The sequence below is a fragment of the Pterocles gutturalis genome, unplaced genomic scaffold, assembly GCF_000699245.1.
Source record: "Pterocles gutturalis isolate BGI_N339 unplaced genomic scaffold, ASM69924v1 scaffold52145, whole genome shotgun sequence".
NCBI lineage: Eukaryota > Metazoa > Chordata > Aves > Pterocliformes > Pteroclidae > Pterocles > Pterocles gutturalis.
This window is the reverse complement of record NW_010140171.1, coordinates 6,071-20,099: the sequence shown is the minus strand read 5'-3', so window position 1 is coordinate 20,099 and position 14,029 is coordinate 6,071. Positions and strand designations below refer to the sequence as shown.

Genomic DNA, 14,029 nt, shown 5'->3' with positions numbered 1-14,029 from the left:
GCATTCCACGTTTGAACAAAGCAAAATAGTATTTAAGGACCTGATCTGAATCCTGCCTACTGAAGCGAGCTGGAGTCTTCCTGTTGTTGAGATGGGGCCCTCAAGGATACCTGGCTACTACAGAACTATCACATTTATCTATGTTTCCTTATTATATTTGGTCATATCATTAGAAGCATAATAGTCACTGAAGTCACCATAAGAGAGATTAAAACTTTTAAACATGTGAAAAGCCCCACTGAATTTCCTGGAATTTAATTTATTTCTGCAAATACATTAATTAACCTATTTGTTTAGGCAGAGCAAATGCAGCCTTTCAGTTTCAAATTACTCCTAGAGGGAATAATTCACTCTGAACCTACAATGTTTTTCATATGCAGAGTCTTGTATCTGCACAAAAAAAAATTTTGCATGACCATCTTCTGAAACCAAAAAGACCATTTTGATTAAAATCCCAATATTCTTTTTCCTCTTGGGGTCTACTAGGCCACAATGACAAAGTTGAACAGATTCCTAAATGGAAGATCATCTCCTCTTAACAGGGGGAAAATTTGGTGAATATCAATTTATTTCTAAGCGCGATTGAAGTAACGCTGGATATTAGACTGACAAAAAAAAACCAACTAATGATCATCATGAGTTCACTGTCAGTATTGCCTCATTTCTCATTTCCATCAAGCGAACAGAGATACCTTGTGCCTGCTTTCTCACAGAGCTTTACCTGAGGGACCAGAACAAACTCTTCAGTTATCCCCCTTTGGACAATCAGCTGCCATTTCACGCAGCCTGTCTGCACACAGAACAGACGGCAGGGTTTATCCCTGTTGAATTGCCCAAACTGGGATTAAACCCACAGCAATGAGCTGTCTTGCTCCCGGCAGGCTGCCATATCCACTGATTTCACTTGAGAAAAGTTACAGTAAAAAAGGAGGAGACTGGACTGGTGCCCATAACCCTCTTCAGCCTGCATTTTCAGGCACAGACACCCTCAACCTACATGTGCACAGAACTGGAGAGGAGCGTACAAATCAGGGGTTGCATTGCAGGGCTTGCCAGCACGCACTCAACAGCACGCGTGCCAGACTGGTCATGCGTGTGCAAAACAGATATAACAAGAGCCATGAATTTAGGGATAAAAATATTTGGTTCTGAGCAAGTCTTAACTGCGAAAGGACAGAGGGAATGAGTAATCTACATTGCAACAGCAAAGCCCCCAAAGCTGACCCACGAGGCTTGCTGCTGCTTTTGCAAATGGGAGGCAGTCAAAAGGAAAGGGCAGTGGGGAATTTAATTTAGAGTTCATATTGTAAAAGGTCTTTTACAGACAAGAATGGCAGAACTTCCAGTTAAATAAAGGCACTTTCACCTGTAATGCTGATGCTCTTTTCATTCTACCAAGAACTGTCTCTTCCTTTTCCCCACCAAAGAGAATTTGATAGTCACTCAGTGTCATTAACATCTCTACAAGACATCCGTAACTGCAAACCGATACAGAGAAAAAAGCAGAACATCTGTTCACTATGTCCTTCGCTTCTGTCTCAGACACATATCTAAGGACATGGACAATTATAATTTTATTATCTTTAACGTCTTCCTCATCAAATTTAATTCCACTGTCTGTCCCAGTTGAGGTGTATTGGCAATAATATTATAAACTCTTAAATCCTGCTCTTATTTCAGCCCAAATTCATTTAGTGTGGATCCTGAGCTGAGAAGTGTAATATTTCCCATTCCACAACAAAAACTCTGTCTCTAGCTTACTTTATATTCTGCTATTTCAGAATATAATCTCAAATGTTTCAGGTCTCTAGAATATGGGGTTTTATCGTTTCTGCAACAAAATCCCTATTTGTTTAATTTTTAATGTATGTTTCAATTTTCAGGGATTTTAATAAAAAACACTTACATTAATATGCTGTTTTCATAAAAAAAAAAAAAAAAAAAAAACAAAGAGTAGAACAGATTCCATCTCTGCAAGAAGACAGATAATGTCCTATATGGTGCCTTACCTCAGTTAGACCTCCATTCGAAGCAACACTTCTACTCAGAACAGTACGTTTGCCACATGTTGAACATTAGGCATATGCCTCAGTCCCATTGAAGATGAAATACATGCGTCATCTGAGATGGAGATGCTTCACAGCAATCAAATATAAAACTTGTTAACAGAAAACATTATGGTAGGTAAACTTCAATGCATCAGATAATGCAGATCTAAAACAATAAAAGTTTAATTAATCCATTCTTGTTTTTTCTCATACCAACAAAAACATATAAATACCACAGACCACCTATAAAGGCTTCAGCTTTGTGTTTGTCACTGTTCTAAGGCAAACAAGCTGGAATAACTTATAAAAGATAAGGCAGAAAATACAGGAGCATTTCTACAAATCAATATTTGCTATTACCCACAACAGCTGTGGCTATCATGTTTCCAGAGAACACACGACAGGTGATAGGAAATAATGATTTTTACAAACAAAAAACCATGAGGCACTACTATTGCAAAATGAAAAAAATGCAAAGAATACCAAGTGATACTGAAAGACATCAAAACTGAAGAGATGGAATTAAAAGCATATTGACTCATAAAGGGAAAATATTAACCCATTATTCTGATCAATATCAGATATCACTGAGACCAACATCACACAAAAGGAAACGAGCAATTGCACGGAAAATTACAATACCTGCATTTGAGACAGAATACTGGAAAGGAGTATTGCCATTGTACTGGGTCACAATCCAGCTAGTGTGTGTATCAAGAAAAAAATTCTCATGTACACAAATTATTCTATAAAATCATTAAGTTTTCATACATCTGTTTCAAAATATTTAGTTTTGCCCCTTGTAAGATTTAACTTCATGAATTTGATCACATATGAAGTTGCTGTGTAATTATCTACAGTTTTAAAATCAATAATTAACCACAATTTTAATATTTTTGTTTGTGGCATCATAGATTCTACATAGTCTCCTATGTTTCAGGAACATTAAAACAGTTAAATGAAGTCATGACCTGATTTGATGTTATGGTGCCACCTTGTGATCTTGCATCAGAAGTGTCTCTAACATGGAGGAGGAGACAAAAATTAGCCCTGGGGGGTAAAAGGAAAGGAGATTGTTTCTAGAGGATTGCAAGAAATTGCAAGAGATTCCAACACTGAGTCTGTTGACAAAGAGAAGCATGTGGTTATCGACCAACACAAGGACATTCAGCATTTTAAGATTACATTAAAAGGGCATGAGAGCGCAAAAAGAACTGCTGCAAAAACCCAAGTGCTTTCCTCAAGCCAGATCCAACCACAGACACGTGAGTTAATGCCACTGAAGTCAGCAGTTACTGAAGATCAATACAGAAGTAATGAAGACCAGATTTTGGCCTGCAGGCTGTTATAAATCTTGTCTTACAGTATTCCTTTAAAACAATGATAAATTCAAGTGTGCTAATAACTAACTTCTTTTTGACACTGTTTTATTCACTACCACCAGCTCCTTTTTGTCCCCAAGATGCTTAAACATGTATAAGCTAGAGCTAACACACACACTCTAAGCTCTTTTAACAGAGGCTTTAGGTAGCAGCTTCCTTTTACTTTGTCCAATTTTGAAGACAAATATAGAAACGTCCATTCACATTTAAGACTTTTTTGCAATCTGAAAGGTATGCGCTTTTGCTCTTAGGCCAAATCAAAAAAATGTTTAAAATCCAAATCTCTTTCACTGTTTCAGTTTCTTTCTAAATTGCTGATAGTTCCTTTCGAATAAGTAACCCTGGCTGAACAAACTTGCTAGTGAATTTATAAGATTCCGCCAATAATGCTATTGCGGAAATACAGCTGGTTTTTTACCTCATAATTTCAATTTGCAATGCATCACGCTGGATGCCTAGTCACTCAACACTCTTGCTATAAAAAAAGTTCCAGTAGGAAGACATCCAACTACAGACGATTAAGAAACTGCAAATACAAAACTTCTTTAGAAGTCTATCCCTTACCTTTGCCACCAGGTGGTACAGTAACTCACCTACTACTAGGTAGGAGTGTTTTGCTCCAGCAGCCTTTAGAGTACGCATCTCTTTCAAACTCCAGGAACACATTGTGTTGCTCAGGCTTTCATTACAGGAGATGAATGCAAGTCAAAGAAATAAAGCGAGTTTGGACAACTGCATACATTTGTATCTGAAGGATTCTGCAAGAATTATCCTTCGGCTGTGGACTGGAGTACTCCTTCAAAGGGCACACTTGATTTTTCTCTTTATTTCTCTGCTCAGATGGATGACTCCAGGGTTAAACATCTGACTGCAAGCCCAAGCTCTTGTCAACTGCTTTGTGACCTTCAGGTCAGGAGGACATAGGGAAACAACACACTAAGGACATTCCACAGCAACTGAGGTCTTCTTTAAATGGGGAGGATGATCTAATTGTGGAACAACACACAGCATCAAGAAGGAAAGAATTTTAGCTAACAGAAATTTTAAAACATAGAAGAACAGTGATGTCAAAGGGAACTGCCCTATGTCATCAGCACCAGCTCCCCTTTGAAGAATCTGATCCAGACTCTTGCAACCTGGTATTATACAGTACAATCATGACTGAAAAACACATCTCACAAAGATTTCAAGATTAAATGTGTGTCTTGAAAGAAAACAAGAACTATCAGGCTGGCATTTCAATGAATAGGAAGTAATTTTAACATAATCTCTCTCAATGCCAACGTCTTGGTGAACTGTTTGAATCAACCAATACATCAATCTGCTCAAAATTAAAAAGGTTAAGGCTTGACTCTCTTCTCACTCAATCAGAACCCAGCATCAGGATTGATTTATGCTAATTTTAACTTGGGTAAGTAAATCAAAGGGCATTCAGGCTGTAATTCCCTTATCTAAACAGAAACCAATAGGAAGTAATATTAAAATGCTAGAAACATCACTGAATATGGTCACTCCAAAAATATTTTTCCAAAAATGTTATTATTAACATACAAGTTTCATTTTCACTATGCTGTCTTAGGCAAGTATGTCCTGTATACCTTGAATATCCAAAATTTCCATCCAACATTTTACTGTACAACCATACTGCTAGATAAATACTTCCTCTTGATGCATACTGAGTAAATCTGAACAGCAAGCTGCATTGCAAGCTCACCATATATTAGAGGTTCCGAGGTAGATAAGCATCAACATCATCCCTACAGAAATGGTAGAAGGATTAATTTCTTTAACAACTTTTTTCAATAACACATTTCATCCTTTGAAAGATTTAACTTTACAGTAATTAGAATAATGACTAGACAGGAAATTAATGTGCATTTAGTGCAAAAATTCTCAAAGCATGACAGAATGTGTCAAAAGTTTTAATTGTGATGACTTTGATACAGAAGCCATGTAAGTGACAGAGCCCTTCTATTGACTGTTAGAACAGTAATACACATGATTGTCTTCAGGCCCCAGTACCTAAACAATACTGGAATTAAAAAAAAAAAAAAAATCTAGCTGATTTCCAGCTCAAGAAGGAAAATACAGAGCTGCATTCATGCATTTTATGGGAAAGATTGCATAGCTGGTTCAGAAAGAAAACGTCTTTTCATGTCCTTAGTTCTGTGCTTCTTTAACTTCTTAATGAGTTACAGATTATCATATTCTTCCATTCAACGTCATCAGCCCATAGAATGAGTAAAATGCAAGACCCCCTTTGAGAATAAGGACAGAGTTTTAACATTTATCTTGGGATAAATGAATCATGTATGCAGTTATCATATACAAAAGGCAAATATTTCAAGTTTCACAAGGACATGACAATCCATAAAATATTAGTTGAAGGTAAGCACCAAACCCAGCAACTGCCATTTCAGTGACTGAAAGGCAAACCTGGGATGTGGTTGTCTTCAACACTGGGAGCTTGATCTTGACTGCAGTTCTTTCACCTAAGATAATTTCCATGCAAGATCCCCAGCTGTACACCACAGTGATAGAGGCATCTTATTATTTAAGGCCCATGCTTTCTTTCAAATACTCTTGGAAAGGTCACCAAAGCTAATCTTTCTGTCAATCTTCTTTTCTTTTTTTTTTTTTTTTTTTGCACTTCTAAGAGCAGTATTAAATATTCATAAATATAAAAAAATATGTGGAAATACCTTCAATAAGATTCTGATTCTGCCTGTTTAAAAAAAGAAAAAGAAAAAGAAAAACCACAACCCAACAACCAACCATCTTTGCCAGAGTGCTTGGCCAGCAGTGAAGATAAAAATGTGACTGTTCCAAGTATCCCGCAGATCACATGAAACTTCCATCTCTTTGTGGACCAGAATTATTTCCGTACTTTCTGCTGAGTTCTAAGAAGTCATAATTAGAGGACAAAAGCCCCCAGAGTGCCTGAGATTCAGAAAGGCTGGGCTGGCAAGTCATTTCTGATAACAGTGGCTCACGGAAACATCTTCAGATTCTTATGTGGAAAGTACTGCAAAGGAAAGAAAAAGATTGAGACATATAAACACATCGGTCATTATGCACAACATTTTCCTTTAAGTACAAGAAGGAAGCTGCTGTGTAATGAATCTGAATCTCTTCTCTCATGCTCTCAAGAAGATTTAAACATTCTGGGAGAAACTTCCTTTTTCTGAAAATGTTAGCTCGTGGGGCCAAGCTCAGCACTGGATTAAATCAAGTAAAAGTTGACATATTTATTGGATATACAGCAGAGCTAAATGTTTCCCAATTGCACTTTTGCTATGGCACAGCATTTGGATTCCTAAACAAGTCAAATTAGGCACATAAATGTGTTGTTTCTCTTGCTAAGACCAAGAGATTCTGATTGTTATCTTCTTTCTTTTTGCACTACAACACGGGCAAGCAGTTTGCCTTACTACAGCCATCAGTTTTCAGAAGAACTCCTGAGCATCTTAGCAGGACAATAAAAGACAATTTAAAGAGGGCATGCTGAAAGCTCACTTTCTCTAGGTACTAATCTCTGTTCAATGTCACAACAGTATAAACTGCATGCTGCTTTCTTTCCTGACTGAAGGCAGAAGGGATTATTATGTATTTTTGCATGAAAGTACTATAATTTTGATGCCTATGCTGAAAGAAAACTTCAAACGTTTGAGTATTTGAGAGGCTGAAGAGTTCTGGATGTACAGTGTTTGGATTTTGTTTTACAAGATGAGAGCTTTAACTTAACTGTAGCTATTTGATTTGAATCAGGAATTCACTGAAGGAAGCTCTGTGCTATGTATTTGGAGGAGATAAAATTTTATGTTCACAGTGATCCCTAGGAACTTCATATCTAGGAATTTATTCAATTGGTCTGACAGGGAAAGATGTGATGTATCTGGCATATGTTTAAGATGTAATCTGGCATACTAGCCTAAGTATTGTGAAAGAAAGCATACAGTGATGCAAAGAGCTTACTGGACTAAGGTTTTAGGAAAAATGAATTATAAACATCTTGTTCACAACTCCAGAAATGTCTAGAGCCCCATATTAATCCAAACTCTTGAAAATTTAAGTTTCTCAGAGGCAATATATATGAATTAAAAAATCCACAGCATTGTATGTGAAAACATTTTAGGCATGAGTCCTTAAAAAGAAAAATCCATCCAACTCCACTTCACTGGTAATCTATTTATTGGAAAGTTTTTGTATTTCTATCAGAGTGCCACTTTGGCCTTTGGAGATTAAGCTTTTTACTAAGAAGCAGCTGAAATACTCTGTGAAAAAGACTGACAAAAATTATTCCCTTCTACTGTTCCCTTGCTAAGCATCTCTTGCCAATTTGTCACTAGCTCTAATTTTAGTCTTTAAGAACTAGATAATCTGCCTCTTGGGACAGGTCTTACAAGATGCTCATTTCCTATAAGACACTTCTTTGACTTCAGCTTGAAGCAGGACTGGAGCCAGGACATCAACTGTTACGTGGGCAAAGGCCCACAAAGGTTTCAGAAATACTGCATTTCCAATGACAGCTTTTTGTTTAATCCGTTGTTTCTCTGTCTAGTTCTGGCAGCTCCCAGGTATTACTAATGCCATCATCTTCTCAAACTCCTTTCAAATCGTTATAGTATGCTTTACCCTCAGGCAAATAAGCTTAAACTTCCAGGATGATTTATAAAACAATTTCCTGTGGAAAACGTAACCAGTCTTGCAGAACAGAACACTTAGCTCGTGCCAGCTCAGAGTGCTAATACTTCCATTAAACTACAAGCAGCTTCTTAATGATAGCAATTCTGAGTGAAACAAACTGACTGGGATCAAATATTCTGAACTAGCAACTGTCATTATCATTTACAGCTAACTCAAGCTCCCGGGATAAGAGCCAAAAAGGCATGTATCTCCTTCCCTGGTCAATGATTAGCAGTGTTTTCTTACAGTCTTAAAAAAATTTCTCAGCCACAGCAGTGCAAATCAAGCAGCAGACTTGACTGCATCTTCATTTGCCCGACAGCAGTACAAAGCTTGCAAAGGCTGTCTGTAGGAAATGAAACCTACACAGGGTCATTAAGTAAAGGCTTGAGAAACAAGTGATGAGATAAGGAAAATCAGTCAATGTACAGTGGATGAACTATAGCTCATACCAGGTCAAAGTATGGAACATGGTGCCAAAATCAGTGCCTGCTGTATGTATTAAGTAAGCATGATAGCATGGCAGCTTAAAACAACAAAACAAAACATCCTGAGCTGTGTGAAAAAAGCACTTAAAAAATGGAGTATACATTGCTACAGGAATCCAGCCTTCAAAGGTTTTCCACAAAGGGGGTAAAGAAGGTATTCTTCCTCAGTAATTTCATACCTCATTTTAATGACGATGAGATTTTACAGTTGGATAGTTCATATTATAAGAGTTTTCAATGTTTGTCACAAGTCATGTAAGCACTGGTCCCACACAGCAGAGCAGGGAGAACAAAACGATCTGTGGCTTAGCTGTGCTCAAGTAACAGCAGAGCCAGGGATAAAACCTAACTGCCTAGCATCCTGAACTTCCAACCCTTATGATGTGCAGAAGTGGCTTTCGGTGGGGGGAAAGGGAAAAGAGAATAATAAATCCTTTACTACAAATAAAAATCATCTGGCGTTTGGTAAGTTAGTCAGCACTTTCAAAAGGATCACACGCCAGATGCCAGTACGGTATTCTAGCATCAGATATTCAGAAACGTTGATTGCCCAGAGCTTCACAGCAAAGTCTCAGAATACTGCAGTTATCCAGCATCTCCCATTGCTCACTGGCAATCATCTGCAAAAGTGGATACTGCTCTGGTTCCTAGGTATTTCATTTTCACAGCTGCTGAGCAGTTGAAAGTATAAATCAATAGGCACTTAGGCTTCCTTGCATTTCAAGTCTGGAATGCATTCCACTGGGCACAAGAAGTGGAGACATGCAAAAGCAAATGAAATTATGACTGTCTCTGGACATTGATGGATTGGTATTTCTTCCATGCATCTGCTGAACATTGCAAAATGGACAATTTTATTTAGATGAAAACATGTTTTTCTCATCTTTTTACAGTATTAAGATGATAGTTCAGGCATAATTTACCACTGGCTTATAGGGTTGTCGATCCACTATTAAGATATTTCCTGTGCTTTGCTTATGATATTACACAGTGAAACTGCACAGCCCTGTCTTCAGTTTGGCTGCACACAGCCTATGGTTGTCACTTAACAGGACCATTACAGCTGAAGGCACAGAAGAGAGGACAAGGAAAGTGCATAAACCAAGTCAGAGATAAATTTACAAAGATAAAAGAAAGCGTTCTTTCATTAAATGAATAGGTAAAGTGTCCAAGACTGTTACGGTATAATTGAACTCAATGAATAGGAACTGGGTTTTATGTGGCAAGAGATCAGCTACAGGAATTGCCCTCTTGTCCCATGTCACACGTTCTGTCACATGCGAGCAGGCACTGGCTACTATCAGAGAGCACTGGTTTAGTTTCAGTCCCCAGTCAGACCTTTGTGTACCTATCGTGGCATTAAAATTAAATGGATCATGTTCCAATAGTCAAATCATTGTCTCTCTTTAGAATGCAACATTCACACACTTAAAAAATGTGTATTTAAAAATTGAGAGTAAGTGGCTCCGATCAGGAAGTTCAGCATTAACAAATACGTCAGTCTATGATGCAGTGCATGCAGCAAATACATGCTTAAGAATCTCCTCAAAAATTAAAATACCTTTACAGGCAAAAGGAAACCACAATAAGGGAGAGGTATCGAGTCTTCCATACAGATTGGTTTGGATAAAAGTGGTCTCATGACCCTGTCACCTTGTTTCCTGCAGCTGTTAACTCTGGCTGAAACAGAAACCACATCAGAGAAACTGCACGTTCTCTTCTTGGCTCTGAGACTTTTCCATTTACACCCTCATTTTGCAATACAGCTTCAAAGGTTAAAAAACATGTTGCCGAGTTAACAGTAGAGGCTCTAAACCAGTGCTTCAGCTACAAGGTGGAAGGAAACCCTTCTCTAGATCCTGTCACATCAGGAGCTCTTAAGCCCGAGGACTTCAGAGCTGAATCCTGTGACGCAGCGAGTCTCCTGTATCTGAAAGGAGCCAGAAGTTACCACTTTCCTGGAAGACAGGGATGGAAGAAATCTACCTTAAACATACGCATTGCCATCCTGAACATCAGGGAGACACCCTGATCACAGGAGTTCACCATGGCACAAACATGGATCAAAGTACACGTTTAAACTGAGCAATTGGATGATCAGTCTTCCAGTACTTGGTAGGCTGGTCCTTTGAGATTATCAGTAGCCAGTGATTCCTCCCTCTATTTTCTCTCTACCTAAGCTACAACAACCTCTGTACTTTTCACTTCATCCCTCTTTTTACCTGTCTTCTTGCCCTATTGAATACCCTGCACTCAGGTCTTTCATCTACTCAGCTTCCCAAATCATCACAAACTTGCAACAGAAAAATGATTATGACAGTCATTCCAATAGCTACAGTGGCAATTATTCCCCTCTGCTACTTTCTCAGGAAGTGACTGGATTGCACAGCATCCTCAGCTTGGAGTTCTCAGTCAGCACTTTGCAAGCCTCTGCAACACTGCAGTAAAGTCAGTCATGGCACAGGAAACTACTGAAACTACACCTTCTGCTGAGTCTTCAGATCTGCCTTCAATTCCTCACATTTAATCTGCGTTCTCAACCAGATCTGCAGGTACAGTACAGCCTTTTCATTGATGAAAGGAAATTCTACCTGAACCCAGCAGCTTCCATATGGATGATAGTATAAAGAAAACATTTTCTTAGCTGGAAATAAATGTAAACAAAGTATTAGAATACCTACTCAGCTGAGCCTCACCATAACAATGGTAAGTATCTTGTTCTAAAAGAGTTTCCTTTGATACACTTGATTATTCAAGAAATGGCTGATATGTTTCTAATGTATAAGAGACATCCACACTAACTTTAATCCTCTCCAGACGCTGACGTTTCTCAGGGTTCACTGGGATCACATCCTCATGCTTTACTGCAGAATCATTTTGTTATAACATCCTTCCTCAGGAATTTCATTTACGAAAGAAAAACTCTTCTGTGTTCTGCAGGACACTTAGAAGTTCTTAAATACCATTAGCATTAAGATTATCATCCCAAATTTTGATCTGTCTTAATTCTATCCTAATGTTTATCCTTATTTCCTACAAAAATAGTTTATTCAATCAGTCTGACTGTGACCTTTGTTAATCCTCTGCAGTAACTTCTGAATCCTTTGGCAGAATTCAACAAATGCCTGAAAGGTGATTAAGTTTCTGCCAATTTCCTGCAAAAAGGCAGCTGTGTAAAAAAAGAGTCTCTAAGTATTCCACTTCACAGAAAGATGCAAATAATTCTGCACCTTTCCAGACAACAGAATACCTGCATAGATGAACCAGTCTTCGTGCCTTAACTGCAGCCAAGAAAACTGAAATTAAACTCCTTCTGATTAGTTGGCTGATATCTGAGAAGACCCAAGTCCGCAGAAACCAGAATTTACTAATTCAAACATTCCCAAAACAACCTACAATCATCCTGTATACCTGCCTACAGTCTAATTGTTGGATTGTTTATCTTCCCAGATGTTAGAACTTACCTGTTCTTATCAATTATCACCAAACAGCTACTCTACCAACTTAACAAGAACGTGTATGAACAAAGATTAAAAAAAAATAAAAATTCAGGTCATCAAGCATTTACTATTAGATATAGTTAAACCAGACCACTGAATTTGGGGAGAAATTAGACCTAGGTTTTAGCTTCAGCCTATTCTGTCAGTGGCTTCAAGTATGAACTCTTCCTAGTCTAGGAATATTTTATTTTTATGGTTGATTCACTGTAATTTCTTAAAGAAGGTCTACCTTTGTATTACTTAAGTAATAGCCTTAATTATAAGTTTACATAGAAAGTTTGATCAATGTGTAAAAATAAAAACTCATTGTGCTTTTCAAAAGGTCTCTTTAAATATGAAATGTGCAAGAAAAACTGTCTTAAGATAGCTGGGTTTTAACTACAGATTATTAGGAAGAAACCGAGCAACAAAAATTTTTAAAAAGTCAGTTATTAAAAAAACCCTGATTAGCAGTGAATCAAAGAAAGACTGTACTAACTACTAACTTTAATTGATTTTCTGCTACCAGCATGAACTGTATCACTGTAATGTCCACTAGCTCTCACCTTCTTAGCACAAAAGATCAATGTGTTTCCATGTATAGCTGTAATATGTATACAATATTTACACACATTCCTATTGAGATAGCATGGATCCTTACTATAGGCTTGAGAACAATATGAATTGAGCTTAGAATAGATCAAAATATTTTCCTGAAGAAACCACACAAACAGGAAAAAAAGGAGATAATTAAAAGCCATTGAGCTCTTAGTCTTCAAGTTAGGAAAGAACTGGAATATGCTCTACAAAATTAAACTGAGTACAGGTAAGAAGTCATCCTCTAGCCAGCTCTCCGGTAAAGTACTTATGTCTGACATTTCTTGTATTACACTACACAGTGATACTCAAAAAAAAAAAAAAACAACCAAACACCACCCCTGAAAATATGCAAGAGACTATATTTTTCTTAAAACAATACCTGAGAAAGTCTGGTGCTTTGGAAATCATGTTTTCAAAATCTGCAAATCCCAGTTTCCCATCACCATCCATGTCAGCCTCTTCTATCACTTTCTCGCAAACTAGAGTGATTTCCTCTGCTGTTAGCTCTTCTCGGGTCAGCTTGTTGAGGGTTTTTTCCAAGTCTGATTTACAAATGAAGTTGTCTGTGTTAAAATCTAAATAATAAGAGAACCAAAGAAAAGATCACCAACAACTCTCATACTCATTTGCTCCGAATAAAAAAGGGGTACACAAGCATCCCAGTACAGTACCGTAGATCTTAAAGGCATAGATTGCTTTAAGCTCTCTGGGAGCCATTTCACTGAGCACAGAGAACATATCCACAAAATCATTGAAGCTGAGGGTCCCCTCTCCGTCTTCTGAGAAAGATTCCACAATTCTTTCCTTAAAAGGATTCTCCTGTGAAAAACAGATATATATTTTTTAGTATTTGGAAGGTCAAAAAACCTGCAGACTCCCTGGTAATAGTTATGAGTATTTAATTCCATAGTTTGAAGACAACTTTTTCTTCCAAAACGCACCTAAGATTCACATTTGCATGCTTCAGCAGAAAAGGTCAGCAGAACATGCTGCTGCATAGCACCACTCCCTATCCAGATTTTCTCAGCTCCATTATTGTTTGTTGTCTCTAAACTGGCATTCATCCCATTTCTCCTGTGCAGAACACATGCTTTATAAATGTTAGAGTTACTACGAGTGGGAAATCATTTGCATGTAGCAGGTTCCCGACAGGGTGCAGACCGACACATCAGGATGACAAACATGGGACGACAGGAGGGAAAGGAAACAGAGGGATCAAGGTGGAAAGGCAGTGAAACAAAGAGGGTCTTTATGCCTACTATTGGCACCTGACTGAAAACCAGAGGAACAAATATTATTTATGAAACCGTCTTAAAAAGTAAATATCTGTATTCCACGCCTGACTG

The 14,029-nt window shown here is 37.8% G+C and overlaps 1 protein-coding gene across 1 annotated transcript; it reads right to left on the bottom strand.

The window, feature by feature from the left end:
* Positions 1-6,433: 6,433 nt before the first annotated feature.
* On the bottom strand, positions 6,434-13,511 carry CIB2 (calcium and integrin binding family member 2; the record flags this gene model as incomplete). The annotated part of the gene is made up of 3 exons (XM_010083545.1): positions 6,434-6,455; positions 13,063-13,258; positions 13,355-13,511. Coding segments are annotated over 3 exons (375 nt in total), but the record flags the coding sequence as incomplete, so codon positions are not given.
* Positions 13,512-14,029: the final 518 nt, after the last annotated feature.